The 27,723-nt window shown below is 42.9% G+C and overlaps 3 protein-coding genes across 5 annotated transcripts; all 3 read left to right on the forward strand.

Annotated features, from left to right (window-relative positions):
- Positions 1-1,066: 1,066 nt before the first annotated feature.
- On the forward strand, positions 1,067-6,714 carry mpx (myeloid-specific peroxidase). 2 transcript variants are annotated; one of them, XM_076163972.1, is made up of 16 exons: positions 1,067-1,138; positions 1,235-1,300; positions 1,428-1,515; positions 1,735-1,910; positions 2,086-2,218; positions 2,477-2,606; positions 2,701-2,907; positions 3,278-3,641; positions 3,735-3,895; positions 3,981-4,239; positions 4,327-4,497; positions 4,593-4,830; positions 4,949-5,157; positions 5,313-5,341; positions 5,543-5,608; positions 5,761-5,842. In XM_076163972.1, exons 2-16 carry the CDS (start codon positions 1,237-1,239, stop codon positions 5,773-5,775), a joined length of 2,310 nt encoding a protein of 769 aa, XP_076020087.1. In that variant the 5' UTR covers positions 1,067-1,138; positions 1,235-1,236; the 3' UTR covers positions 5,776-5,842. The 2 variants fall into 2 exon arrangements, with proteins under 2 accessions (XP_076020087.1, XP_076020089.1); XM_076163974.1 differs by lacking the exon at positions 5,313-5,341 and having other exon boundaries at positions 1,070-1,138; positions 5,761-6,714.
- Positions 6,715-11,929: 5,215 nt separating this feature from the next.
- loxa (lysyl oxidase a) lies at positions 11,930-16,949 on the forward strand. The gene is made up of 7 exons (XM_076163558.1): positions 11,930-12,784; positions 13,305-13,413; positions 13,830-13,967; positions 15,048-15,204; positions 16,023-16,118; positions 16,291-16,406; positions 16,503-16,949. The coding sequence occupies exons 1-7, from the start codon at positions 12,139-12,141 to the stop codon at positions 16,507-16,509; spliced, it is 1,269 nt and encodes a 422-aa protein (XP_076019673.1). The 5' UTR covers positions 11,930-12,138; the 3' UTR covers positions 16,510-16,949.
- A 775-nt stretch (positions 16,950-17,724) lies between these two features.
- On the forward strand, positions 17,725-20,888 carry snx24 (sorting nexin 24). Of its 2 annotated transcripts, none has more exons than XM_076164220.1 (7): positions 17,725-17,903; positions 19,305-19,388; positions 19,557-19,661; positions 19,863-19,957; positions 20,066-20,095; positions 20,191-20,255; positions 20,353-20,888. In XM_076164220.1, exons 1-7 carry the CDS (start codon positions 17,835-17,837, stop codon positions 20,421-20,423), a joined length of 519 nt encoding a protein of 172 aa, XP_076020335.1. In that variant the 5' UTR covers positions 17,725-17,834; the 3' UTR covers positions 20,424-20,888. The 2 variants fall into 2 exon arrangements, with proteins under 2 accessions (XP_076020335.1, XP_076020336.1); XM_076164221.1 differs by having other exon boundaries at positions 19,863-19,953.
- Positions 20,889-27,723: the final 6,835 nt, after the last annotated feature.

Genomic DNA, 27,723 nt, shown 5'->3' on the forward strand with positions numbered 1-27,723 from the left:
AACACGTTTGATTTGATTTTAAACACTTAGATTTGATAATACTGGCAATAAGATTTATGAGTTTTTTATGAAACTCTACTCGTTTTATCAAAGCCTTTCACTTTGATCTGCTGACCTGATCTGCTCCTTTGTGTAATGAAGAGTGAAGATTGAACGCCTTGACTGGAAATGCGTGATAAAATCAGCTGATAGTGCTGTAATAAAGTGACACAGAGCACACAGGGATCACACACACACACACACACACACACACACACACACACACACACACACACACACACACACACACACACACACACACACACACACACACACACACACACACCTGCACGAGTCCAAGTGTGTTAAAACATAGAAGTTTCCTTTTTCCTTGTTACACAACCGGTGTCTCCCGGTGCGATTCACTTCCTTGTTTACCTCAACAACGCAGTCAGTGAACCTGGAAGCAACGCAGGACGAGCCACTGCTGTCACTCACCTCCTCATTACCTCTGTCGATCACCGAGAAACGGTGTGGCCTTTCAACCGCAGCAGGAACGCACATAAGAGATGAGTCAATCATGGAATTTACAAGAAGGCTGTAGTGGGACTATGTTATGTTGGATATAATGTTTAAAGACGCATAACCTCATTAATCATTATTTAAATGAGGTCTGGAAGATGAAGGGTAACAAAAACAAAAAGAGCAGAAATCTTATAAATAATAAATAATAAATCTGATAAATATTAATTCAAATATGAACGAATCAATGTTAATGTCAAAGTAAATGTACATGAAATAATGTATTGTTTTATTAACACAAACCCTGCTAATCTAATTTCAATACAACAACCATTACCATGACGACCTCTATTTCCTCTAACATTATTATCTGCACACATAGATTTGATTAGAAATATCTGACCTATCACCTGATGGGAAAACAATAATCGATGATGATGAATGGCCTACTTCAGCGCGAGTAGGAGGAAGAAGGAACTGTTCCTTACTGACAGTAGCCTCACCTGCAGGGGGCGAGGCCTCAGGATCCAATATATAAAAGAGCCTCAGACCTCACTGAGGTACAGCATCGCTCACTGCAGTGTTAGAACTTTACAAGAAAACCTTCAAAGACTTAAAGACTCGAATCTGGACGCAGGTGAGAAGGAACTTTTAGATTTAGAAATGCAATTGGAATTTCCTGTTTCTTTGCCGATTTGTTGAATTCACTCTGGATGCTGAATGTGGTTTGCAGAAATGCTTCTGTCTGTCCTTCTCATTCTGGGCCTCTGCCTGGTTCCCGTTCACTCCAAACCCTCAGGTGAGCCGCAGTCCTAATTTCTAAGAAAAAAAAAGAAGTTATTTTTAAATTTTTAATGTCGGATTTTATGGTTTTGGAATCATTTTGCCACAGAGGTTTGGTAAATGTGTGTGTGTTTGATTTGCAGGAGCGAGTCTGGGCGCTCCTTACCTCCAAAGATGCTTTGAAGATGCAAAGAAAATTGTGGATGAAGCATACAAGTACTCCAGAGAAGAGTGAGTTCATCTTCTCGTCTAATCTAATCTAACCTCTTTAATAGTTCTGCTCAGTGTGCACAGAATTGCAAAATCTATTGAAGCATTCCATTGCTTTGTTAACATGTTTGAACCTTAATATCACATCTCACTAAAAGCTGATATGATGATGATTCACTGATGGTATTTGTGAATACGATGAGTTCAAACCCCAAGTGCCCCTGTGTGTGTGTGTGTCAGGAGTCTGCGTCGAGTGCGCAGAGAGACGGTGAATCCTCACGACATCCTCCGCCTCCTGAAGCAGCCCAGAGGAGCCACTCGCTTAGCCGTCAGGTCTGCAGACTACTTCGCCCAAACCCTGCGACTGCTGCACGACCGGGTTCACCACGTGCACAAGCGCTCCCTCAACGCCACAGGTCAGGCGTCACACAGACACCAGACAAGAGAGACAGACACACAAAGACAGACGCATAGAGGAGACAACAGACAATGCACATATTGTTTTCGCCCACACGTCTTTTCCAGGTGCTAATTGAGGGTTTAAGTTATTTTGGTCTTCTCCTTCTAAACTCTCTTTCTCTCATTCTTCAGATTTGCTCACCAAGGAGCAACTGGAGAGTCTTGTGGAAATAACCGGATGCTCAGGTGAAGTCCGAGAGCCGTCCTGCCACACCACGCCCAACCTCAACAAGTATCGAACCATCACCAGCGTCTGCAACAACCTGTAAGAGCCACATTCACATTTGACAGTGTTTAGTTTGGAAAATGAGGCAACTGTGCTGCTTATTTCCCACCAAAAATTAGTTTTTGGAACTTTGGCAAGAATCAGTTAAAGTCATGGCCAAGTCAGAGGCCTGGATTGCTTGGAGAAAACGCTTGAGTAACATCTGAGGACATCCACCGCAGGAGATGTGTACACTTCCTCTGGATTTCTCAAAGCAGCATTTCCAAATATGGACGTTTTGTGTTTGTTTGCTTTCAGACAAAGAACTCGCTGGGGCGCTTCCAACACTCCCTTCACCCGCTGGCTCCCCTCCGAGTACGATGATGGCATCTCCATACCCAAAGGATGGGAGAGGAATCGAACCTTCAACAACTTCGTGCTGCCCCTGGTATGATCTAACGGCGAGCGGCGGCAAAAGCCAAACTGTCACTCAAACTCTGAACAGAAACCATAAACCGAATCAACTCTTTTGCCCCCCTCAGGTCAGACAGGTGTCCAACAACATCCTCAAGACCACAGATGCGGGCGTGGTCAACGACAGAGAGTTCACACACCTGGTGACACTGTTTGGCCAGTGGAACGACCACGATCTCACCTTCACGCCCTTTTCTCCCAGCATCCGCTCCTTCAGCAACGGCGTGAACTGCGACGAGAGCTGCGAGCAGACGGAGCCGTGCATTCCCATCCCGGTCAGTGACCATTTGTCCAGACTTTGCCATTCCATTTATAATTAACTGTTTGGTAGTTAAACCTCGAAAAGACTTTGACAGTATTTCAACATATTTATTATATTTGTACATTATTTTACATTTTAACCATTTCAGATGTGCAGTGATTTGTTGATAAATAAACATTTCATGAAAGGAAATGGATCAAAATGTTTCTCAAAAGTACAAATAATTGATTACAGAGATATAAAGAATATGGTCAAAATTACTCTCTCTATATATTTATATATAAAGTCACAAAAAATCTGAATTTAGGTTTAGGATTTAAAATATTCATCCATTTAAATTTGGATGTCAATTAAACTTTATACATTTTTCTTCCCAAACATAGCTTCCTCCCGGCGATCCCCGTATTCGCCCCGGCCCTGACAACTGCATCCCGGCGTTCCGCTCGGCTCCGGCCTGCGGCACGGGAACCTCGGCCTACAACTTCGGAGGGGAGCCCAACAAGAGAGAGCAGATCAACGCGCTGACGGCCTACCTGGACCTCAGCCAGGTGTACGGGTCTGAGGACAAGCTGGCCCTGTACCTCAGAGACCTGGAGAGTGACGGAGGCCTGCTGCGCGTCAACGACAAGTTCAAAGATAACGGCCGCGATCTGCTGCCCTTCAGTCCTGTGGAGGGCAACATGTGCGCCACACGCAGGAGGGTCACCAACGACACCAACGCCCGAGAGGTGCCGTGCTTCATCGCAGGTGTGTGTGAAGGGCCTCAAACAAACAGGAAGTCAAATAAAAAGAGCCTGAACGCCACATATTTAGTTCCTGTGTGTGTCTCTGTCTGTCCAGGTGATGTCCGCGTGGACGAGAACATCGCCTTGACGTCCATCCACACAATGTTTATGCGTGAACACAACCGTCTGGCCCGCGAGCTGCGCAGACTGAACCCGCAGTGGGACAGTGAGACGCTCTACCAAGAGGCTCGCAAGATCATGGGAGCTTACACACAGGTAACCATGGGCGACCGTGTCCTATGTCTTGAGCCCTTCACCCCTGGGGGTCCTGACCTTTGACCTCTCTCTCTGTCCCTGTCAGGTGTTTGTGTTCAGGGATTACCTGCCTCACATTGTGGGTGACGTGGCCATGCGGAGACAGCTGGGACGTTACCCCGGCTACAACGCCAACGTTGACCCGAGGATTGCCAACGTGTTTGCGACAGCGGCGTACCGCTTCGCCCATCTAACCATCCAGCCAGTCTTGACCCGTCTGGACCAAAACTACAGAGAGAACGCTCGGTTCCCCAGTGTGTCCCTGTACACCGCCTTCTTCAGCCCCTGGAGGGTCATATTTGAGGGTGAGTGACAAGATGACAACTTTTGTGGATTTCCGTTGTCCCTCTGTTGTCCCACATACGTAATCTGAACTTCTTCGGTCTCTCCAGGTGGCATCGACCCCCTCCTGCGTGGTTTGGTTGGTCGTCCTGCCAAACTGGGCACTCAGGATAACATGTTGGTGGACGCCGTGAGGGAGAGGCTGTTCCAGTTTGTCATGAAATTGGCTTTGGATCTGGGATCCCTCAACATGCAGAGGAGTCGCGATCACGCTTTGCCTGGTACAGCTCGCACTCTTCCATCTGTTCATTCAGCTGAAGCCATATTTCTTTATTCCTATTTTATTTTGGGTTGCCATCTTGTTTTGTCCCGCCAGGCTACAGCGCGTGGCGCCGGTTCTGCGGCCTGTCGGCGCCAAGAAACCAGGCGGAGCTCGCCCAGGTCCTGAACAACGCTAACCTGGCCCGCAGGCTGCTGCAGCTCTACGGCACGCCCGCCAACATTGACGTGTGGATGGGAGGCGTGGCAGAGCCATTTGTCCGAGGCGGGCGCACTGGGCCGCTGTTCTCCTGCCTCATCGCCACGCAGTTCCAGAGGATCCGCCAGGGAGACAGGTGAGCTTTAAACGTCATCTGTGACGGCGTAGAGATGATGACTTCTCAATCAAACCAGCGAGTTATTCCTCTCAGATGTCCTGCCTCCTCATTCCATGCTCCTCTTCTGATCCAACAGGCTGTGGTACGAGAATCGAGGGGTCTTCACGCCCCAACAGAGAAACGCTCTGGGTTCTGCCTCTCTAGCCAGGCTCATCTGCGACAACACCGGCATCACCTCAGTCCCCAGGGACCCGTTCTCCGTCCCCTCCAACAGGAACCGCCTCGTCTCCTGCAACAGCGTCCCGCGCCTCAACCTGTCGGCGTGGCGAGAGAGGAACTGCTCAGGTGACACACACACACACACACATACACTGCGGGAGTGTGTTTTGGACTCGGTGGAAGGACGTGATAATATTCCGTCCCGTGTTTAACCTGGTGTGTGTCGTTACTAACTGCGTGTGTGAACATCTTCTTTCCACATGTGGTGTTTGGTCTCACAGGTGCTAGCTGCGGGCGAGATGAGGTCGGGGTCAGTGCTGCCTTTTTACACTCAAACCAATAACAATGGATCAATAACTCAATTGACACATTCATCTTCTGTCCTTCATTTTTTGGTGGAGACATTAATTTGTATATTATTAATTCATGAAGTACATTTGGGGTTCAATCAGATATGTTACATCATTATGGTGGAGAAGCTGATTTTGTACTTCCTCTTGATTCTCCATAGGCAACTGTGGGCGCGACCGCAGGAACGCCGGCCCCCCAGGGCCCCCAGGGCCTCCTGGACAACGAGGTAATCAATGTTATCTATATGCTTTATGTAAAACTAGTCTTTTTTGCTTCAAAACTAGACATGAAGAAGTGAATAAAGTTTAAATACTGCAGTGGAACAAATCAAGTGTACAACCTCTTATTGTCTTGTGACCTTTCCTCGTGTCTCTGCAGGTCCCCCAGGTGTAATGGGGCCCCCCGGACCTCCAGGACCAACCGGCATCAATGTAACACAGCTCCGCTCTGCCTTCTCCGTCCTCCTGGGCAAAAACACCCCGTCCTCCCAAAAGATCATTCGTTTCCGTCAGGTCATCTACAACGGACAGAACCATTACAGCATCAAGACGGGGGTGTTCACCTGCCGCCTCCCTGGGGTCTATCAGTTCAGCTTCAACTGTGTGTCTTTCGTGGAATTGATGAGCGTTGACCTGTGGCGTAACAAGCAGGTGGTTAGGCAGAGTTTTGCGGTGAAACGGGGAAACATGTTCACCTTCACGGGGGAGACGGTGATGGAGCTAAACACCGGGGACAAGGTGTGGCTGGAGGTCAGCAAAGGCACCAAGGGCCTGAGCAGCAGCAGCTTCTTCTCTGGATATCTACTCTTTACTGTGTGATCGCCTGCAAACACACACACACACACACATACACACATACACACGCACACACACACACACTTCCACATCTGTTTTAGGATCTGTTCTGATGTACTGAACATCTAATAATCATTTTATGTGAATTACTAAAATGATCAGTTTACTTGTTTCTTCACGGTCAAAACTGTTTTTTACTGGCTTATGAACAAATGGTCAACAGTTGAACAAATTTGTGTAGATAGATAGATTAATGAACGAACATAAAATGTGATAGTAGCCAAAGTGTCTAATCCTCATTCAGCTGTTACAACATGCAGAATATTTGGTACAAAAATGTTGCAGCGACCAGTTCTGACGGTGGCACTGACCAGTATTATATGAAACAGCCCACCAGACATAAATCTTATGAATGTGAATGCTTTAATTATATTTGAAAGAGCCTTTCTTTGTGCACTGCGCTTTTATCTGTGTCTTTGTCTTTCTTATCTGTTGTATTTTGCACTCAAAAATAAATAAATAAAGAGTTAAACCACCACATACGCGTTTTTGTCGGATTTTTGTTAATTAAACAGGTTGATTTCAGATAGGAAATGGAAGAAAATGTGAGATTATCCCGCAAAAAATAGAGAAATTGACTTCATGACATCAAAGGGTAACTTCCTGTTTATGCTTTAGATGAAAAACTCCCTAATTTTTTGTGAATTTGGAGTGACTTTAGTTTTGTTGTCCTTAGCACCACGAACCCTGGTGATGTCACAGAGGCCAGCGCCCTCTACAGGCAAGAAAAGGAGAAACAGAAGTGCTTCACATTGCCAATTCACTCGGTGTCCTGTAGGTGGAGCCATTTTTCTGGTTTCCAGAAAAGTGAAACGTGTGAAACTGATTTATGTAGTGAAATTCTCAATCATTATTGTTTTTTCATAGATGGAACTCTAGTGAACAAGTGTAAACTAAAGAGTCAAATCTGTCTCCTGAGCTGTTTTTGAGTTACCAGCTTTATTCAAAAGGAAAACAGCTTAGTTAGTTCACCTACGGATGAGAATTCACTCTTTTCTTCAATGTGTTAATGTATCTTTCTCTCTTTATTCTCTGGGCTGTGTGTAGGTGTGAGACAGACTCACATCACGGTGACTCAGCTCACCTGGGCTGCACATGTTGAACAATCAGAAGAGAAAATGGAGCCTCCAGAGGAAACGCAGGTGAACAAAGTGTACACAGGACGGGGAGGGACCAGGACCTGGACCAGGACCAGCACCAGGAGCCAAACCCATGACTCAGAGGTGAAAGCACAAATATACATAGTCAAGTCAAGAGATACAGATTATTAACCCGCTATAGACTGGAAGTTCCATTGATGTTTGATGCAGGGATGTAATCAACATGTAATTGGTAAATGTAAGAACAAGCTTGAGTCTAAGAATAAGAATTAAAGAATAAGAAGATAACAATTTAAGAAAAAATGAGAATTTACATGTCAACATTCTAACAATGATCTCAATTAATTAGTTTAAATAGCAATTGAAAACATCCAGAAAATGTGCACGTGTCATGAGACATTAATTATAGCGAATTTGGTGTTAAAATGAGTCAAAAATACAGAAATTGTTAAGTTTGGGCTTCCAGGTCTGTCTCCTAACAACAGTGAAAGTTAGTGGTGCTTTTGTAGTCAAAGTTCTGGCAAAAGAGGAAAAACAAAAGTCACCACAAAGAATAATTGACACGAGAGCTGAAGTCATAATAAAGCAAATAAATGTCTTTATCACTGTGATTACTGGACTCTCTCCTTTCCTCCCTGTAATTGTGGGATGTGGAGTGATAATGTCGGACTGAATCACACAGTAAATACACTGGGTTGGGTCTTGGTGCAGCGCTCCTCCTCCTGGATGCTGAGACTACATGTGCAAAGTGCCACGTAGTCCACCAGACTGTGTGTGTGTGTGTGTGTGTGTGTGTGTGTCTGTGTGTGTGTGTGCGCAAGCTTTGTTCCTCCAGTAATGGAAACCTCTTTTTAAAAGGAAGAAATATTGCCTTGTCTGTTTCTGTCATACATTTTTGTTGCAGAGTAGAATGTGATTCGATTTAAGGAGGCAGAGGTTTTGCAAATGGGAGTGGAAAGTGTTAGGAGTTACTACGAGAATGTTGTGTGAGTTTCAAAGCTGTAAAGGAAATTAAGAGAGGTAGTGATGTTACGAGGTAGCAGAAGTAGTTTCAGTCGTATTAAACCATCCTGGGAGACGCTCAGTGGATGCCAGATTTGTTTTGATGTGTGTGTGTGGCTCTGTTTTACTGCAGTGGTGAGGTCACCCTGTTGAGATGCGAGTAGAAAGAGTTCCCGTAACTGAAGGAAATTATGCTACAACTACAGTCTGTTTGAACAGGTTTCAAGTTCTCAGGTGTCACTGAACGCATCACATAGGATGTTAATTTGAAGGTAAAGCAAATTTATAATCTGAATAACAGTGATAGGATGACATATAGTTTACATAAAGGGATATCTGTCTATAGGCTGGAGACTTTAAGGATCACAGAGAGCTTAAGTTCTGTGCTCATGCATGCAAACCTGTGCCAGGCGTTGAGTCAGTGATGGCACAGACGAAACATTATTGGTTTTAGGGTTAAATTTAGCACCATGAAAGGCCGAGGATGAGGAGAGCTCAGCCAGGTCTTTGTTTTCTCCTTCTGCTCTGTGACGTATCCGTACTCAAGAGCTATTTCCACTGCTTTCCCCCCTCTGTATGGTGCAACTCAGATGTGGTTTCAATTCTTCTAGCGGAACAGAGTGCCCGAACCTCTGGAACGGAGGAGAATTCCAGCAACGTGGACAAAAGACATGGGCTAATGCCTTGCAGATGTGGCTCTGCTGTGTGTGTGCGCGCGTGTGTGTGTGCGTGCGTGTGTGTGTGAGCGGAGAAAACACTGCGCTGGCCCTCGATGCAGAGACGCGAGTCTGCGTGGAGGAAGCTCAGTGATTCACGACATCAGTGACCTGCCACAGCTGGTTCTGACTTTCTGTCCAGTATTTCATGGAAGTGGAGCGGAGGCAAACGCAGGAACAGGCCGCATACTTTCACTCTCTGAGGGAAGAAGCGTTTGCTCACATTCCTTTGACATCCTTAAAGCAAAACACACAATAATACCCTGGACAAAAGTCAATTACATCTGTTGCTGTTTTGAAGCGGGTCGGACCAGCAGGTTCTGATTATACATGTTAAACAGAGACTATAGGTTAAATGAATGATATAGTCTGAATGAATGGGGGATATGAGCCACAAATGTGTTGCCTTCACTGTCAACAACCCTGTCAGCCACGACCACACTGCAAAGCTGAGTGCCATAGAACAGAAGTGGGTCACTGGCTGATTTTCACTTGTAGATCCGGTATGAACCCAGCGGAACCAACGGAGATGCTCTGACCAGATTCCCGTTTCAGGAGGAGATCCAGCTGGGTTGCAGGAAGCTGATCCAACCACGGGACAGCTCCTAAACTTGCGGAGGAGGAAACGTCCAAACATGGTTGCTGGGCTGAGAAGAGAGATGAGATCCAGAAGAGGTACAAAACAAATGAGTGACCCTCTTGTCAACTATGTTTTAATTTTTAGGGGGGGCCTAGGTCAATTTATTTATGTTTCATAGCGTCAAGAGACCGATTGTTGTGCAACTCTTTTTGTTTTTGTAAGACACATAAGTGAATTAGAGACTATCAGGGGCCACTTGCAGCTTTAGTCATCTCTCTCCCAGTGTTGGACAATTCAAAGTAGTCTGCAGTCTGGATGCATATTTGGGGGCTCACATAATAACCCCCTCCCCCCCCCTCCCCCCTGCCCTCCCTTCCTGTGATGTAACCTCACGTGACAGTGAGATGTGTGCTGTTACTCCACAGCCTCCATTATCCAAGGATAACACAGGGCAACACAGCTTAACTGTAATTTACTGCACTGTCATGTTTACTGAGCTATTAAATACTAAATCCAGTTCAGTTTTTTAATTGTGCTATTGCGAAACCCTCTTCATTGTTCTGAATAATGACAGAGCCGTTTGATTTAACCATATGGTGCACAGTGTGTGTGTGTGTGTGTGTGTGTGTTTGTGTAGTTGGCTGCAGCCTCTTACTGATTTAAGAGCTGAGCTGGCGGTGGATCACACAGCGTTAATTCACAAAAAGAACACAAATGAATGAATCTTTTTCTAGTGTTTATTTTATGTCTATAAAATAAACAACCAAGAAGTAGTTAAGGCCCTCTCACACCTCAGCAAATGAAGAAAGAAGAAGCAGTGCATATTATTAGCGGTCACCTGCCCCCTAGTGTCAGGACAGAGTGCATTGTGATGTAACGGCTGTTCAGATCACTGTTTGCCTTCACCTAATCACCTCTTCTCCTGTGTGTGTGTGTGTGTGTGTGTGCGTGTGTGTGTGTGTGTGTATGTGTGTGTGTGTGTGTGTGTGTGTGTGTGTGTGTGTGTGTGTGTGTGTGTGTGTGTGTGTTTGTGTGTGTGTGTGTGTGTGTGTGTGTGTGTGTGTGTGTGTGTGTGTGTCACCAAATTGGGATCGTGTCAAGTGAGGAACAGCTTGTGCCGTCCGGTTTGATTTGTGGTCGTTTTACCACACACTCTCAGTATTTGCTGTTTGTGGGTCTGTAGTATTTTTTGAGCAAAGGTACAGAACAGCTCAACATAATCTGCGCTGATAAAGTGCCTGTGATATCATCAGAGCTGTCCTCATATAAAGAAATGCCGCTAGATAGAGCAGGGTGCTGTTTTCTGAGAAACTTTAGAATCCTGCTGCTCACCATTTTGTGTGGTTGACCAAGCAGCCATCGTGCGGTCGGCTGTGCAGTTTTCCCAGTTTGCTAGACGACAGAGGGGAATGAAAAACGTTGTTGGATTGAGTTTCCCAAGCTATGCATTATAGCTCTGGCGTTAACAACAAGGCAGTACTTTCACTGGATGGCATCAAAGACTTCAGCTTTATAGAGGATTTGGGGTCATGGCGGCCACTTTGCCACCAGACACAATAAAGCAGATATCGGGTATCAGCTTATTATTGGCTCATTATGGAAGGTACCCCGTTTAGTGGAAAGTAGGGAGAGCGGATGGGGGATTGTGGCAGAAGGGAAAAGTTGCAGGGAACGTCAAACATGTTAAGGTTTCTGGAGATCCTGCTATAAACGATATGTGTGATATGAGAGTAAACCTCTTGCACAGAGCATTGCAATTTGACTGGGAGTTCATCCAGCAGTCATGGAAAAGTCATTTATCTTGACTGGTTGTAGATTTGGCAGAGAAGAGGAGACGCAGCCTGCATATGTTGTTGAAATTGTGCGGAAACATTCATCATATAAGTTAGTGGGTTTCAGAGGGAAAGTGTGTGTGTGTGAGGGTAATTGTTTAGAGATTTATTTTTGCTCTTTGCGGTGCAGGAGACAAACACACACACACAACAGACACACACACAGACACACACAAACACGAACGAACACACACACACACACACACACACACACACACACACACACACACACACACACACAAGCACACACACACACACACACACACACACACACACACACACACACACACACACACACACACACACACAGTCTAAGGTCAGAGTCTGCAGTGTGTGTGTGTGATCATTCCTCACGTACACAATAGTTATATGAGCACACAGAACCACTTTGGACTCCAGATTCAGAAACTCCAAATGCAGAACTCCTCCTCCTCCTCCTTCTTCTCCTCCTCCCCATCATCATCATCATCATCTCACTTCGCGCATCTTGCAGGCGCAGGAGCAGACAGATATGAGTTTTACACGGATACATTTAATCTGAGCTTTTCTTCTCTGCTCTTTGGGAATCCTTCAAGCAGACATGAAGGATATTTAACTTAAAGGCAAACTGCTCTCCTCAGCTCATCTCACACAGTTGCTGTGCCACGTAGAAAAGCTCCTTTCATCGTATTCATGATGGGGTTACGCATACTTGGCGCGCCGCTTTACGCGTACGCCTGCCTGTATTTATTTGTGTTCATAATGCAAGCGGCCCAGTCTCAGAGGAACCCGGGGGGGACGCAGCAGAGAGCAGCCCTCCGCCAGACGCTCCAGTGGGCGCACAACGGCCGGGTGTTCAGCATTCTGAGCCAGGGCGCGGAGTACCAGCCGCCCAGGCGAAGAGGCGCAGCGCGGGAGCAGCAAGTGCAAGCGGCGGCGGCGGCGGCCGCACTTGTCACCATCATCCGCGATGCAGACGTAACGATCCAGAACCACGAGAGCTCCAACCAGCAGCAGCAGCATCCCCAAAACCCGGTTCCGAACCCGATCCAGAGGCTCCTGAGAGGACCCGAACCCCGCCGGCACCAGCACCAGCACCAGCATGGCCGCGTCAGAGAGAACCAGGGGAACAGCAGCAGCAGAGCCAATGAGACCCAGGAGACGAGATCGGTCCCGTCCAGTCTGCCGCCCAGGAGAGAGGACATGATGGTCGGCGATGACCCCTATGACCCCTACAAGTCCACCGATAGCGACAATCCTTATTATAATCACTATGACGTGTACGACAGACCGAGACCGAGATCGAGACCCGGATATGGCACAAGGTATCATCAGTACGGTAAGAGAGGGACACATGTTCAATCAACTAACTCCACTTTAAAACTCAAATATCTGATTCACAACTCATTCTGTTTAGTCAGGTTTAAGTTTGGAGTTTGTTTGTTTTTCAGTATAAAACTTTTTTTTCTCCACCAAAATCCAAAGTTAACCCCTCAGTTTCTGCCCAGAGAGACTAAAAACCCACATTCACACATTTGACTCATTTGATTTGCTTGAATTTGCTGTTATATTACAAACATTATACTACAAACCTGCATTATGTGTGTAAAATACGAGGTATAAGGGAATTCTTTCATTCAAAATGTTTATTTTCATGATCCTAAAGTGCTGTCAATCAATCAAGTCAGTCAGTCAAACTGTCACTCTGTCGATCCATGTGTCAGTTTTTCATACATTTTGAACTAATTGATTTTCCATATTACCTTTATTCTTAATTGTATCATTATTTGCCTGATTATTGTTGCCGTTGTAGTTGTCATCACTGTTGTCACCGTGGTTGTTGTTGTTGTTGTTGTTAGGTCTCCCTGATCTGGTCCCAGACCCCTACTACATCCAGGCCTCTGCTTATGCCCAGAGAGTCCCCATGTACAACCTCAGATGTGCAGCCGAGGAAAACTGTTTGTCGAGGTTTGTCAAGACCAAATGCGTGGAGGTGAAAGTGGAAGTTGAAGTCTCTGTGAAGTCTGTGTGTGATTCAGAGAAGGTTTAGTCATAACAACCACCTGAAGCGTCTGTGGGCGAGAGCGGCCCAGTGGAACCAGGAGATGGAGTCAAATTAACCAAAGCCTGCTGCATAGCAGAACTCTGTAAAGTTTAATCACCGCCCCAGGAAAGAAAACACGACTGGCAAACACATTATTGAAAACTAACCCAAACAACCGCGTGCGTCTTATTTTCCACCCACCGTTTACACTTATCCTCACTTCACCCAGACGCTGTGAATCTGCTCTGCACAGAGGAGATGAGGCAGGGAAAAAAAGCATATCAATGATGTCATTTCACCCACATAAGCAGTGTCTTTTCTCTTTGGTGTGTGTATTCAGTTCAGCTTATAGGTCGTCCATCAGAGACTATGACACCCGAATGCTGCTGAGGTTCCCTCAGAGGGTGAAGAACCAGGGGACGGCCGACTTCCTGCCCAGCAGACCACGTTACTCCTGGGAATGGCACAGCTGTCACCAGTGAGTATGAAACATGTTGGGACTGACTGGAGCTCCTGGATGTTCTCTGCATGTCAGCCCAGATCTTAAGTGCCTTTAAAACCCCTTAAACTCTACTGGACCCACCAGTGTTTGTTTACATCCATTGAGCTTTATTCCAGTTTTTTTCAGGATGTATTTTGAGAAATTTGCATGAAATGAAGTGTTTGTGTGCTCGAACAATGACATACAACTATATATGGACCTTTAATAACTCACATTCTTTTTAGTTCATTATTATGATTATGTTTATATATTATATTTTTTTTATAAACGCAACAAATGGCCTCAAATAGATGAAGTCTATCACTCAAAACCATGTGTGTGTATGTGTGTGTGTGTGTTATGGCACCCCCTGTTGAGACACTTTCCAGCTACTGTTGGCTGCATTTCATCATTTTCATTGGACTGAGGAATCACAGGCTGGCATTAGTTTTTCATACATCACACCATTAAAGCTGAATTCATGCAATTGATTAAGTTGCTAAGTAAACTGAAGATGAAGTGCCTGAACCTCAAACGACCTCAAAGATGAGTGATCAGGAAAACGGGCCCAAAAGTTTAAAAAGAAATGCCTGTAATTCCTCTCTTCGGATGGAATAAAAGCTCCATCATTTAAGGGATTTTGCAGAATCCGAGTCAGGCGACCTCAGCTCATAGTTATGTAGTGAAACAAGCGAGTGGCTGCAGATCCCAGTGATGGAGCACATCTGGCCCACACCCAGCGACCTGTTGCTATAGACTGTATAGATATTGTTATTGCAGTGTTTTGAAAGTCAGCTGGTATCAAAATCCAGACTGTTAATGTCTGGGCGCATAAACAAAAGGCTTCAGATAGCAGAGTGACAGCATCCTGGTAACCACACACAGATTAATGATCTGTTTATTCTGTACATGATAAACTGAGTAAACACTGATACGCAGCCATATGGATCAGCTTGGGAACGTCTCTCAACATTTACAGTTACTCAAAAATGTGGAATGTGTGAATGGATTGGTCTCTGGTGGACTCTGGGTGGGTTTGTGTCTCTGGGTGTAACTCTCCCCTGCACTGGTTCACAGGCACTTTCACAGCATGGACGAGTTCAGTCACTACGACCTGCTGGACGCTCAGAGTCAAAGGTCTGTGGCCGAGGGACACAAGGCCAGTTTCTGCCTCGAGGACACTTCCTGTGACTATGGATACTACAGGCGCTTTGCCTGCACCGCGCACACCCAGGTCACTGAAATCACTGCTGTCATTCACTGGCTTTATTGCTCTTTAAAGAATTACTTCTGGTTACCTGAAGGACAAAGCTTTAGCATTCACAAATTAGAGGAGGAACTGAGGAGGAATTTTTCTGACTTGTTTTTACTGAAGGATCCTGTCGTAGGATTGGAGTTCCTGGCGTTCAGGAGAGCAGAGAGTAGCCGAGATAAACAGATAGTTCTCCATGGACGCCGTGCCTTTGGACAAACTGTAGTATTTCCTCTTTGTGTGGGCCAATAGGAATATGATGGTTTCCTATTGGCCACCAGTCTAGTTTCCACATCCACATCCTCGACTTTACTTTGACTTGCTGGAAAGGTTTTATTGTTGTTCCTACACAGCAAAACATTTGTGCAAACCAAGAGTGCTGCCATCACAGATGACAAAGGTTCTCAAAGTGTGATGTATGTACCACCTATAGTACCTGAAGCGCCCCCTGGTGGAATACTAGACAACTGTGCACATCTCTGCAGATGATTAAGACCATTGAAAGCTATGGACTTTATTTTACTGCAGCAATTTTTCACAAATACAAACGGCATTGTTTAAGTTTAATTATTACTTTGTTTTAATTATGAATTGTATTTATTGATTGATTGAAAATATCCAGGCTTATCTTCATTAGTATTTCTGAACTGGTGGTTGTTGGTGATTGGATGTTTTGCTTGAACACAGTGCTTCTATTTTCTTAGTTACTTGAATACATAAGTGTGTGTGTGTACATGTTGTTGTTCTATAGCAGAAGGGGCTTTATTCTGTGCTGTATTGTGACTCTGTGTACCCTGCAGGGCCTGAGCCCAGGGTGCTATGACACCTATAACGCAGACATTGACTGCCAGTGGATCGACATCACAGATGTGAAACCTGGAAACTACATCCTCAAGGTTTGTTCAAATACCAGATAGACTTGGCTCCTTCTTTACAGAATGAACCCATTAAAAATAGATTATTTAGGACCACAATGTTTGATTTAGGTTTATAAACAACATAGGGATTTTTTCCTTGCTCTTTATGTGTTATTTATTTTAATATCATTTGCCTTTTTTCCCTGCACAGATCAGCGTGAACCCTTCCTATCAGGTGGAAGAGTCAGATTACACGAACAACATTGTACGCTGTAACGTTCGCTACACTGGCAACTACGCTTATCTGTCAGGATGCCACATGTCAACGTAAGTGACCTTTCACCTCGGATGGAATTTAGGAGGGAAAGTTCTTTTAAAATATCACTCCTGTCCATTAATACCAATATTTTTGTTTTGCTGCAGGTATTAAGACCATGACCGTCACTCAGCAGCTCAGTAAATGTCGATGAAGAGGACTGCATATGAAAGCATTAAAATATCAAATCAGTTTTGACTGGTTAGCTCTTTATTCAGCTCGGTAGTACACGTGAGATTATTCAAAGTTGTTGTATCAGTATATTAACAAGGCCTAAACCATTTTTATAATTTAAAATACATGTTGGAAAAAGGCTATAAATCATTGGACAGCATTTCTGTTTTGTTTGGAATCCATCTTTATGCTTGTGTGGTAAAGTCGTTTTTAATTTCTTCTCTCTTATACCTTTGGGCATATTTTGTTCGCAGTCGTTTGGATATATTTTGAATTTTTTCTTCTGCTTTTGTATTTTGCTGCACGCTCTCATTTCTTGCCACGTCTCTGATAGTTAAAGAATAAAAGCGATGAGAGAAAGCTTGATCTAACTAAATAAAGACCTAACTGGCTTGCCCTCATTGTTAGGTTCATATCAAACACAATATAAAGGTTTGAATTGCTTAGAAGACAATACATCTGTTATATTTATATATTGAAAAAAGCCTTTACTCCATAGCTTCTGATGAAAAGTACTTGAATAAAGCCTTGGAGTATTGTATATAGTGATTATCTGAATTCCCCCCTTCTCTCTCTCTCTCTCTCTCTCTCTCTCTTGCTCTCTCTCATTCTCATTAAGGAAGAAATTCAGGAATGCTTTTGGTAAATATGGTCACTCTTAGAGAAACTAAACAGTATTCATTTATTTTAATAGACTTTCTGTGTGGTTTAAAGGTGTAAAGGTTTCAGTGAAGGACCCTTAAAATTGATCAAACAATCAATATTTTAGTGATAAGATCAAGACAAGCCATTTCTGAAGAATGCAACATTGTGTTCTGTTCTTCACCTATTTTGTAGAGAAAAATAGAACAGAATTCACAATTTTACAGATTGGTTTTAAAAATTGAGGCCATTTAAAATTTGGATGCACCTTCTAATCAAGTTTCACCTTAAACCATTAAACCACATGGAATAACTCGTAAATATTTAAAGCCTACTATATTGGAAACAATTAATTTGATCTTAAATTGAGCGAATCAATGTATTTTAGTTGTTAATAGAAAATAAAAACTCGTCTCTTCCCATTCAGAAGGCTCTGGCAAGTGCAGCTGTGTCATAATACTCCGCTCCGGCAGGGGGGAGCAGAGAGGCTTTGCTGCGGTGAGGTCACTTGAATCCAGTGATTATAATCAGTGACAGTGATCTGGAGTAACAGCGGCGGGTTGTGTTTGTGTTGGAAAGCGGCGCGATCATTTCATCTTTTATTATTTGTTTGTAACGTTAAGATGAACCCGGTCAGAGTGTCGATCCCGTCGTTCCGTTCAGAAAATAACTCGGTGGAGAAAGGATACACGGTAAGACGATATGCGTGTGTGTGTGTCCTCTGTTGGCTCATCGGTTTAACATTAATTCAGCTGTTTGTTTTTTCGTCCAAATAACAAACCGAGTTCAAATCAGCGTTTAGTTTCAAAGTTCCACTTTGTCACGTTGTTCTTTGTGCGGCTCTGACTCTCTAATGCCGCAGGAATAAGCGTTGAATTCGCGTTTTGTGTCGCAGATTTGTACACATTTGAATAACGCGACTATTGCAAAGAAACGTTCTGAAAAAAATACTTAAATTTAGAATTATTATTTTAGGATTTAGATCTACGTTTCCGCACCAGTGTAAGTAAGCCCAGCATGATTGGAGATTTAAAGTATACAGACTTAAATGCTTGACAGATATACGGATTTATGACGACATTTAAGCGTATATATGCCGTATGTATACCGTAAATCCCTGGTTTCTTAAAGTGGGAGGCTGGTCCGTGATTATATAAACATTCTACCCCCAAACACTCACTTTGAGACAATCTATGTCATGTTAAGGTGTGTGTGTGTGTGTGTGTGTGTGTGTGTGTGTGTGGGTGGGGGGGTGTGGAATGTTATGGATGTTGCATTCAGATAAGGAAGTTAAGTTTATGTAACTAATGATCATACACCTCAATGTGTCAATGATAATGTTAATCAGTGATCCACTAAAGTTATAAACATAATTGATGTCAACACGTTGTCATATAAAGTTTAACATCGTCTCTTCTCTTTTGCATTTCTTTGCATTGTTGATTTTCCAATTTGAATAACAGATGCACCCGTTGTGCTGCAACACCCTTAAAGAAAACTAAGGATGAGCTGGTTTTACTCTCTCCAAATCACTGTAGCAAGCAAACATTGAATAAATACGGTACTATCATTTTGGGCTGATGAAGAGTGTGAGAGTGTTCACGTCACGCTGAGAGAAAAGGCAACATAGGCAGGACATCAAACCGCCACTTTTTAGGGAAGAGGGAAGTGAGTGTCGAGAGCCGTTAACAGGAATTCTGAGTTTGTCTTCGCTGCAGCACACAGATGTTTCCTCTTCCAAGCCAGCTGACACACAAACACACACACACACACACACACACTCACTAAGTGACAGTCAGCTGATCGCTCTGTCCACTTATCTTTGACACATTTAGGCAGATGTAGACGCTGATGTATTTGCCCTTTTCCCCTGTAGTACATTTATTGATGTAGTGCGACAACTTAAACAGCAACAGCAAAGCTCAGCCAATGCTTGCCAACCAATATTTGCTTATCACAGTAAAGAAATGATTTACAGGCAGCAGATTAAAGCAAATATAACTCTTATTTTGTTATATTTGAATGATTATCGCCTAAAAAGGTTGTTTATGTTGAATTACATGTGATTCTGAATTCTCTTTTCTTTCTTCCAGGTCTTTAAAATTGATGTTCTGATGAACGGCAGACAGCATAATGTGGAGAAACGCTACAGTGAATTCCACGCTTTGCATAAAATGGTGAGTCGGTGTTGTTTCCTCTTGTGAAATAGTCCTTGATGTCACTTCTCTGCCAATAATAGAAAGCAAAGTAATCCCAGTCCAGTGGCACAGACAGGGAACTCCACAACACTAAATACAGAACATAACGTGTGATTTTCCTCCTTTTTACTCTTTGAAACCCTGCAGCTGAAGAAGAGCATAAAGCCGCCTGAGATCCCATCCAAACATGTTAGAAACTGGGTTCCCAAAGTGCTGGAGCAGAGGAGGCACGGCCTGGAGTTCTACCTGCAGGTACACACTCACCTTTGCGTCTCTATGTGAGGCCTGTAACACCTCACTACTCAGTAAACACGTCTAAACTCCATGCTGTGTGTCAAGATTTAGGTCAGGTTATACAAGTCCACCCCTAAAAAAAGCCCATTTGGTCAATGTGGTGCCGCCGCTTCAGGGGTTGCATCGCAATTGACTTTTCTTCTGTTTGTTCCCTTGCAGACTATAATTATGGAGAATGAGGTTCTTCCAAAGATATTCCTGGACTTCTTGAATATCCGCCACTTTCCTTCAGTGCCAAAGACAGAAAGCTGTGGGTGAGTTTGACCTTCCAGTGTCTGTAATCCTGCCAGATAAAGAGACGTGCACACTGTCACAGATGTCTCTCAGGTGCATTGATGTGTGTCGCTTTCTTCTTCTCTTAGGTCGTTCGATACGGAATCGGAGGAATCGAGGTCAGTGTGTCTGGTATTCTAACAAACTCCTCTTCTTTGGCGTTAATTTGCACGCGCCGTATCCTTACCGCCCGTCCTTTGTCTTCTCCTTTCAGCAAACTGTCTCATCAGCCGGTGGTGCTGTTCCTCAGAGACCCCTACCTGCTGCCATCTACGGACGGTAAGGACGCTATACGTCTGGATATGGTGCGTTCAGAATCCGCCCGGCAGCACGGTGTAATCACATCCCTGTTGTTTCCGTCTCTCTTTCGTTTCAGACACGTTTTCTAACGTGGTGATTGAAGGTGTGGTACACGGTGTTTTCTACCCGGATCTTCAGCCGAGGTAGAGGCACGATGTCGCCGCCGCAGCAGCAGCCGGACGCTTCAGATTTTCACGCCGGTCTCAGGTGTGCGCCAGCAAGGATGAATCGTGTCAATATACTGAGCCTCATTTAGAACACACAACACGTGAGCATGGAAAGAAATGTTTAGCTTCCTCATCCCTCACTTTCACAGTGGCTCCATGTTTTGTTATAAATCCTCCTCATCATGCATCATATTCACAACCACAATGGGACAAATTTGACTCGTATTAGAATATGCAAAAGTTCATTCTCCTTAGAAAAAAAAACAACCCCAACCACTTTGCAGACTGGAAAACTGAAAACTGTTGGACCGGTGATCTTAATTTGAGGCCTTATCATCATAATCATGAACATGTTGGCTTTGTTTTTGAAGTATTGACAGCATTGAGAAGCAGCTTGTGGCATTTTTCTTAGCTTAATTCTGTCTAATGATATATTAACTCATGATCATGAACTGAAAACTACTATACTAGCAACCGATAGAATTTGTGAAGGAGAAACATGTTTTTGGAGAGATGACAGGAGTTTGCAGGAGTAGCTGGTGAATGAGGGCGAGAAGGTCACTGTGACAGAGGTGCCCGAGGTAAAGCCGAGGTCAGCGAGTTTGAGTTGCACAGGACTCGAGTCGAGTGTAGAGTTGGATCCCAGCCCGTAGACGGCGAGAGGTGGGCGATGACTGAGATTAGACAGAGAGTCGGTTACAGCGACACAAACAAAGGCTCTTAACTGCAGAGGAAGAGGAAGAACAGAGCTTGAGGAGGCTGCACACCAGAGGAACGCCACCTAAGAAATAACTTGTGAGCTCCGTCGAGGCCCCGACAGTCCTTCTTCTTCTTCTGCCAAACAAATCATTTCCGAAGCCGATCGCTGACAGCCCGGCCATTACTGCCGTTACCTCGAAAATTGATTTGTCTGGCTAATTGATAGCACGGTGACATCTCTGGTTTTAAGCCTCCAGATGCTGATCGATGTCTGAATCTGGGCTAGACCGCCATCAAAGGATACACACACACACATACACAAGCTTGTCTTAGTTTCCCATCAGTCGGTGAAAACAGGAAGTAATAAGTCCAACTCACTTGAGATAATAAGCTGACAGGAATCGTTCAACCTTAACAGGCGACAAACGAGCAGAGCAGAAGACGGCACAGTGTGACCAGACTGCAGCATCTGCACACTGAGGCAGAACAGGTTATGGCAACAAAACGTTTTTTTTTGTTCATTTGGGAAGCAGAAATCCATCTTTCATGAAGCCCTATCTGTTTTCACATTGCATAAAGGGAAAAATATCACTGACTCCAGCACACAGAACACATCGCTTCCTTTTTATCAGCTGACCTCAAACTATGCAGACACGTGCTTGGTGCTTGTAGTGCTGTAACAAGTGAGCAGATTCAGCAGTTTTCAGTGTGTGTTTTTTGGCATTTGTCAGCTTTATAAATGAGGATTGTGTTGATTTGTGCAAGAGGGAAACCGCCTCCAATAATCTACTTCTGCTAAGGGACCGTTTTTATCAACACTAACACAATCATGCTATATTTAATGATGAAATGACTTATATGGGCCAGTTTTGTCACTTATAATGAATAAGGATATAAAAAGGGTTTGGTGCTGTTTTAAACGACTTGAAACCAGTAAAAATAGAGTGCAATATGAAATGACTTGTCTTTATATTTCTCCCTCTAAACTAATCATGTGTGAATGGAGCTCCGCTACACAATTGACCCCTAACTTCAGCTGGGCAGATGCTGATTTTATGTGCGACTGAAGTCAATTGTTTTGTGCACATCCATCGTGTTGATTTCGATGTTTAGATTTGTAACATTGTGCCGTTTGTGTGAAAAATTTATTAATGTGCCATAATGTCAACTAATTGTGAACACTGGAATTCTGCTGTAAGCACTTTAGGATGGATGATATAAATTTAAAACACACTGACACCAATAAAGATTGTTATTTCAACTTGAAAGTAATTTTTTCCATTTGTTCGCATCTGTTTCTAATAGAAAGGCGAATAGAAAATGCAGTCAGTTCTCACAATATTGGTTCAAAGTTCTTACAAACGTTTTAAAATAGAACTCTGGGAAATGTGTTGATGTAAATGTGCTTCTGTGTGATTTGGCCAAAGTTCTGTGCAAAGTCAACATTTACTAACACTGACATGCCTGGATTTTGCTCAAGTCATTACGGTAAAGTGTTCAGTACTTTTTCAAAACAAAGCGGCACCAATGGTTGAGTACTTTGATTGTTGTAGCATGTTTAGTAGTTAATAGTGATACTGTAGAATTTGTATAATTGGAGAGCATGTGTGTGTGATCACTGTTCCTCCAATTGCCTCCAACCTTTCCTAGCTAAGGAAAAAAAGCTATAAATCTACAATTTTAAACAGCATCTAAATGGCACTGGGATCCATAGGTGTAATTTGGGGCAAATTGAATTTTCGGTCAGATTTCCGAAATGACAGTGGACATGGACTAAATTGTTGGATTGTGTGAAAAGCCCATATCCTGGACAAGGAAAGAGCTAGAGCTCTAACATTTCAAACACAGCATCTACATGACACGAGGATCATTTTCTGTAAGTTTGGGTTAAATGTAAATTTTGGTCGAACTTCCCAAAACGACAGTGTAACCATGGACCAAATTGTTCAATTCAGTGAAAAGCCCATGTCTTGGACAAGGAAAGAGCTAGAGCTCTGAAATTTCAACCACAGCATCTACATGACACGAGGATCATGTTCTGTAAGTTTGGGGCAAATTGAAATTTTGGTCGAACTTCCCAAAACGACAGTGTAACCATGGACCAAATTGTTCATTTGAGTGAAAAGCCCATATCTTGGACAAGGAAAGAGCTAGAGCTCTAAAATTTCAAACCCAGCATCTACATGACACGAGGATCATTTTCTGTAAGTTTGGGGCAAATTTAAATTTTGGTCTAACTTCCCAAAACGACAGTGTAACCATGGACCAGTTGTTCAATTCAGTGAAAAGCCCATATCTTGGATAAGGAAAGAGCTAGAGCTCTAAAATTTCAACCACAGCATCTACATGACACGGGGATCATGTTCTGTAAGTTTGGGGTAAATTCATATTTTGGTCTAACTTCCCAAAACGACAGTGTAACCATGGACCAACTTGTTTGTTTTTTTTGAAAAGCCCATATCTTGGACAAGGAAAGGGCTAGAGCTCTAAAATTTCAAACACAGCATCTACATGACACGAGGATCATTTTCTGTAAGTTTGGGGCGAATTGAAATTTTGGTCCAACTTCCCAAAACGACAGTGTAACCATGGACCAACTTGTTGTTTTTGTGAAAAGCCCATATCTTGGACAAGGAAAGAGCTAGAGCTTTAAAATTTCAAACACAGCATCTACATGACACGAGGATCATTTTCGGTAAGTTTGGGGCAAATTGAAATTTTGGTCTAACTTCCCAAAACGACAGTGTAACTAACCATGGACCAGTTGTTCAATTCAGTGAAAAGCCCATATCTTGGATAAGGAAAGAGCTAGAGCTTTAAAATTTCAAACACAGCATCTACATGACACGAGGATAATTTTCTGTAAGTTTGGGGCAAATTTAAATTTTGGTCGATCTTCCCAGAACGACCGTGGAACCATGGACCAAGTTGTTCATTTGAGTGAAAAGCCTATATCTTGGACAAGAAAAGAGCTAGAGCTCTAAAATTTCACACACACCGCATCTACATGACTGGAGGATCATTTTCTGTAAGTTTGGGGCAAATTTAAATTTTGGTCTAACTTCCCAAAACGACAGTGTAACCATGGACCAAATTGTTTGTTTCTGTGAAAAGCTCATATCTTGGACAAGAAATGAGCTAGAGCTCTAAAATTTCAAACACAGCATCTACATGACACGAAGATTATTTTCTGTAAGTTTGGGGAAAATTTAAATTTTGGTCGAACTTCCCAAAACGACAGTGTAACCATGGACCAAATTGTTTGTTTTTGTGAAAATCCCATATCTTGGACAAGAAAAGAGCTAGAGCTCTAAAATTTCAAACACAGCATCTACATGACACGAGAATAATTTTCTGTAAGTTTGGGGCAAATTGAAATTTTGGTCGAACTTCCCAAAACGACAGTGTAACCATGGACCAAATTGTTCGATTCAGTGAAAAGCTCATATCTTGGACAAGGAGAGAGCTAGAGCTCTAAAATTTCAAACACAGCATCTACATGACACGAGGATCATTTTCTGTAAGTTTGGGGCGAATTGAAATTTTGGTCGATCTTCCCAGAACGACAGTGTAACCATGGACCAAGTTGTTCATTTGAGTGAAAAGCCTATATCTTGGACAAGAAAAGAGCTAGAGCTCTAAAATTTCAAACACAGCATCTACATGACACGAGGATAATTTTCTGTAAGTTTGGGGCAAATTTAAATTTTGGTCAAACTTCCCAAAACGACAGTGTAACCATGGACCAAATTGTTCGATTCAGTGAAAAGCTCATATCTTGGACAAGGAAAGAGCTAGAGCTCTAAAATTTCAAACACAGCATCAACATGACACGAAGATTATTTTCTGTAAGTTTGGGGCAAATTGAAATTTTGGTCTAACTTCCCAAAACGACAGTGTAACCATGGACCAACTTGTTGTTTTTGTGAAAAGCCCATATCTTGGACAAGGAAAGAGCTAGAGCTTTAAAATTTCAAACACAGCATCTACATGACACGTGGATAATTTTCTGTAAGTTTGGGGCAAATTTAAATTTTGGTCCAACTTCCCAAAACGACAGTGTAACCATGGACCAGTTGTTCAATTCAGTGAAAAGCCCATATCTTGGATAAGGAAAGAGTTAGAGCTCTACAATTTCAACCACGGCATCTACATGACACGAGGATCATGTTCTGTAAGTTTGGGGTAAATTCATATTTTGGTCTAACTTCCCAAAACGACAGTGTAACCATGGACCAACTTGTTTGTTTTTTCGGAAAAGCCCATATCTTGGACAAGGAAATGGCTAGAGCTCTAAAATTTCAACCACAGCATCTACATGACACGAGGATCATTTTCTTTAAGTTTGCGGTAAATTAAAATTTTGGTCGAACTTCCCAAAACGTCAGTGTAACCATAGACCAATATGTTCATTTCGCTAGAATTTCAAACACAGCATCTATATGGCACTGGGAGCCATTGTTATAAGTTTAGGGCAAATCAAAAGTTTTGGTCAGATTTCCCAAATTGACAGTTTTACAAAAATTGCTCATTTTTGTGAGTATGAACTGCATCCATTAAGATGGCCATTGTTAATAATTTGCCCTTTGAAGTGGAGTTGAACCAGTGACCCAAGAAGCATTTATTGTGCTGCTTCAGTCCTCTGCTCTACCAACTGAGCTATTGAGCACAGGTTTCCTACATATGACAGTGTAACCATGGACCAAATTGTCAGATTGTGTGAAAAGCCCATATCTTGGTTAATTAAAGAGCTAGAGCTCTAGAATTTCAAAGACAGCATCTATATGATACTGGGATCCATTGGTGTAAGTTTGGGGCAAATTTTGGTCAGATTTCCCAAAATGACAGTTTAACCATGGACCACATTGTTGGATTGTATGAAAAACCCATATCTTGGTTAATTTTTCAAACACAGCATCTACATGACACGGGGATCATTTTTTTTACCAGTTTGGGGTAAACTAAAATTTTGGTTGAAATTCCCAAAATGAACCACAGACCAAATAGTTCATTAATTTCAGAGCTAAAGCGCTAGAATTTCAATCATATCATTAAGACGGCACCAGGATCAATTGCTGCAAGTTTGGGGTTATTTAATTAAAGTCATGGACGAGCTTGAGTGCTAGCTATCTGGATGGCATGAGGATCCATTTGTGTAAATTTTGGTCACATTTTCAAAAAATGTAAGGGGGGACCCTTGTCAACCATTCCGTATTTTGGATGGCCCATATCTTGGCCAAGGAAGGAGAAGGCGTGGGGATCCATTGGTGTGAACACAGTGATTCATAATAAAAGAAATAAAAACATCCATAAATAAGTATATAATGTGATTCTCGGTTTTGGATGCCCTGATTTGTATAGTTTGATGCTAGTCTCAAGTAGAACTGAACAAGCCTCGCGGATGAGGGGTGAAAGGTCACCAAGCTATTACTAGCTAGTCTAGATGTTTAAGATTAACCTTTTCCTGAATTGTTTGGTGAATTTGACCATATTTCTTTATTAAAACTAGGACATAGATGTCATTTAACAGCATTTGTAGGCCATCATTTTCCATCAATACCAAATCTGAAATATATTACTTTGACCATTGAAACATCCACAAAACACTTCTGGATTTGTTTTTGCAAAATATCATCAATGTTTTCCTTGGAATCCCACCCTCACAGAAGGAAGGAAATTAAATTATTTAGCTTCATCTGGAATCATCAAACTGTCATAACAAAGGGGAGTGAAACTAGTTGAGGTTAAGCACATTGCTCCTTTTCTGGAAGTGAACTACACGTTTGCTTTCACATGTTCACCACTAGGTGGTGGTGTAGGCTAACATTTTCTGCATAGGACAATTATAAAACAAACTGTTTTGCAATATAATGAATTTATGCACACATAAACTTTGAGAAATATATAAGAAAGATGTCAGAAAATTCAATAAAATATTGAGTACATATAACATAAATAGTAGTTTAAAATATAGGGTAAAATTAGGACACCTTTTGGTTTGCAGAATAAGACAATAAACAGCCTCACCGCATGTTACAGGGCCTGAGAGGTGCATGATCAAAGTCTCAAAGTTCTCTGAAGCTGACCTTTGTGTCGTATCAATCCAGAATTACATTTTAAATGGCGTAGTGAGGAACATCTTCAAAATCTCATTTGTGGAAGTAGTTTAGGTGCCATTCTCTGTGCTGTTTAGAGATCAACCACAATCGAGTTTCCCTACAGAGTTAAGACAGTTTGTTCATGTTGTTTAGAGGATTAAATGATTCCATCTCCACTAATCTCAGCAGTATGCAATACTTCCTTCTCTCTTACAAGCTGCATCTAATCAACTGTGTCACATGGCTGAGGTGGGGGCCATTTTGGTTCTTTTCCTGTTAAGTGACATTTTCTGCCATTTCACTGCTATTGACTGGTTTGGTTTTGTTGTTGCTTCCCAAACATAATCATAAATGATTTAGTTTCAATTTAACAATTTGCCAATAAAATCCAAACATATTCCAGGCTTGTTGGACTGCATTTAAATCAGTTACATTTCAAATGAAATTATAAATGTGGTCTAATTGCAAAAATAGCTATAAATT

This window comes from Genypterus blacodes, unplaced genomic scaffold (assembly GCF_046128005.1).
Source record: "Genypterus blacodes isolate CSIRO-AG114 ecotype Tasmania unplaced genomic scaffold, CSIRO-AGI_Gbla_v1 ptg000133l_1, whole genome shotgun sequence".
Taxonomy (NCBI): Eukaryota; Metazoa; Chordata; class Actinopteri; order Ophidiiformes; family Ophidiidae; genus Genypterus; species Genypterus blacodes.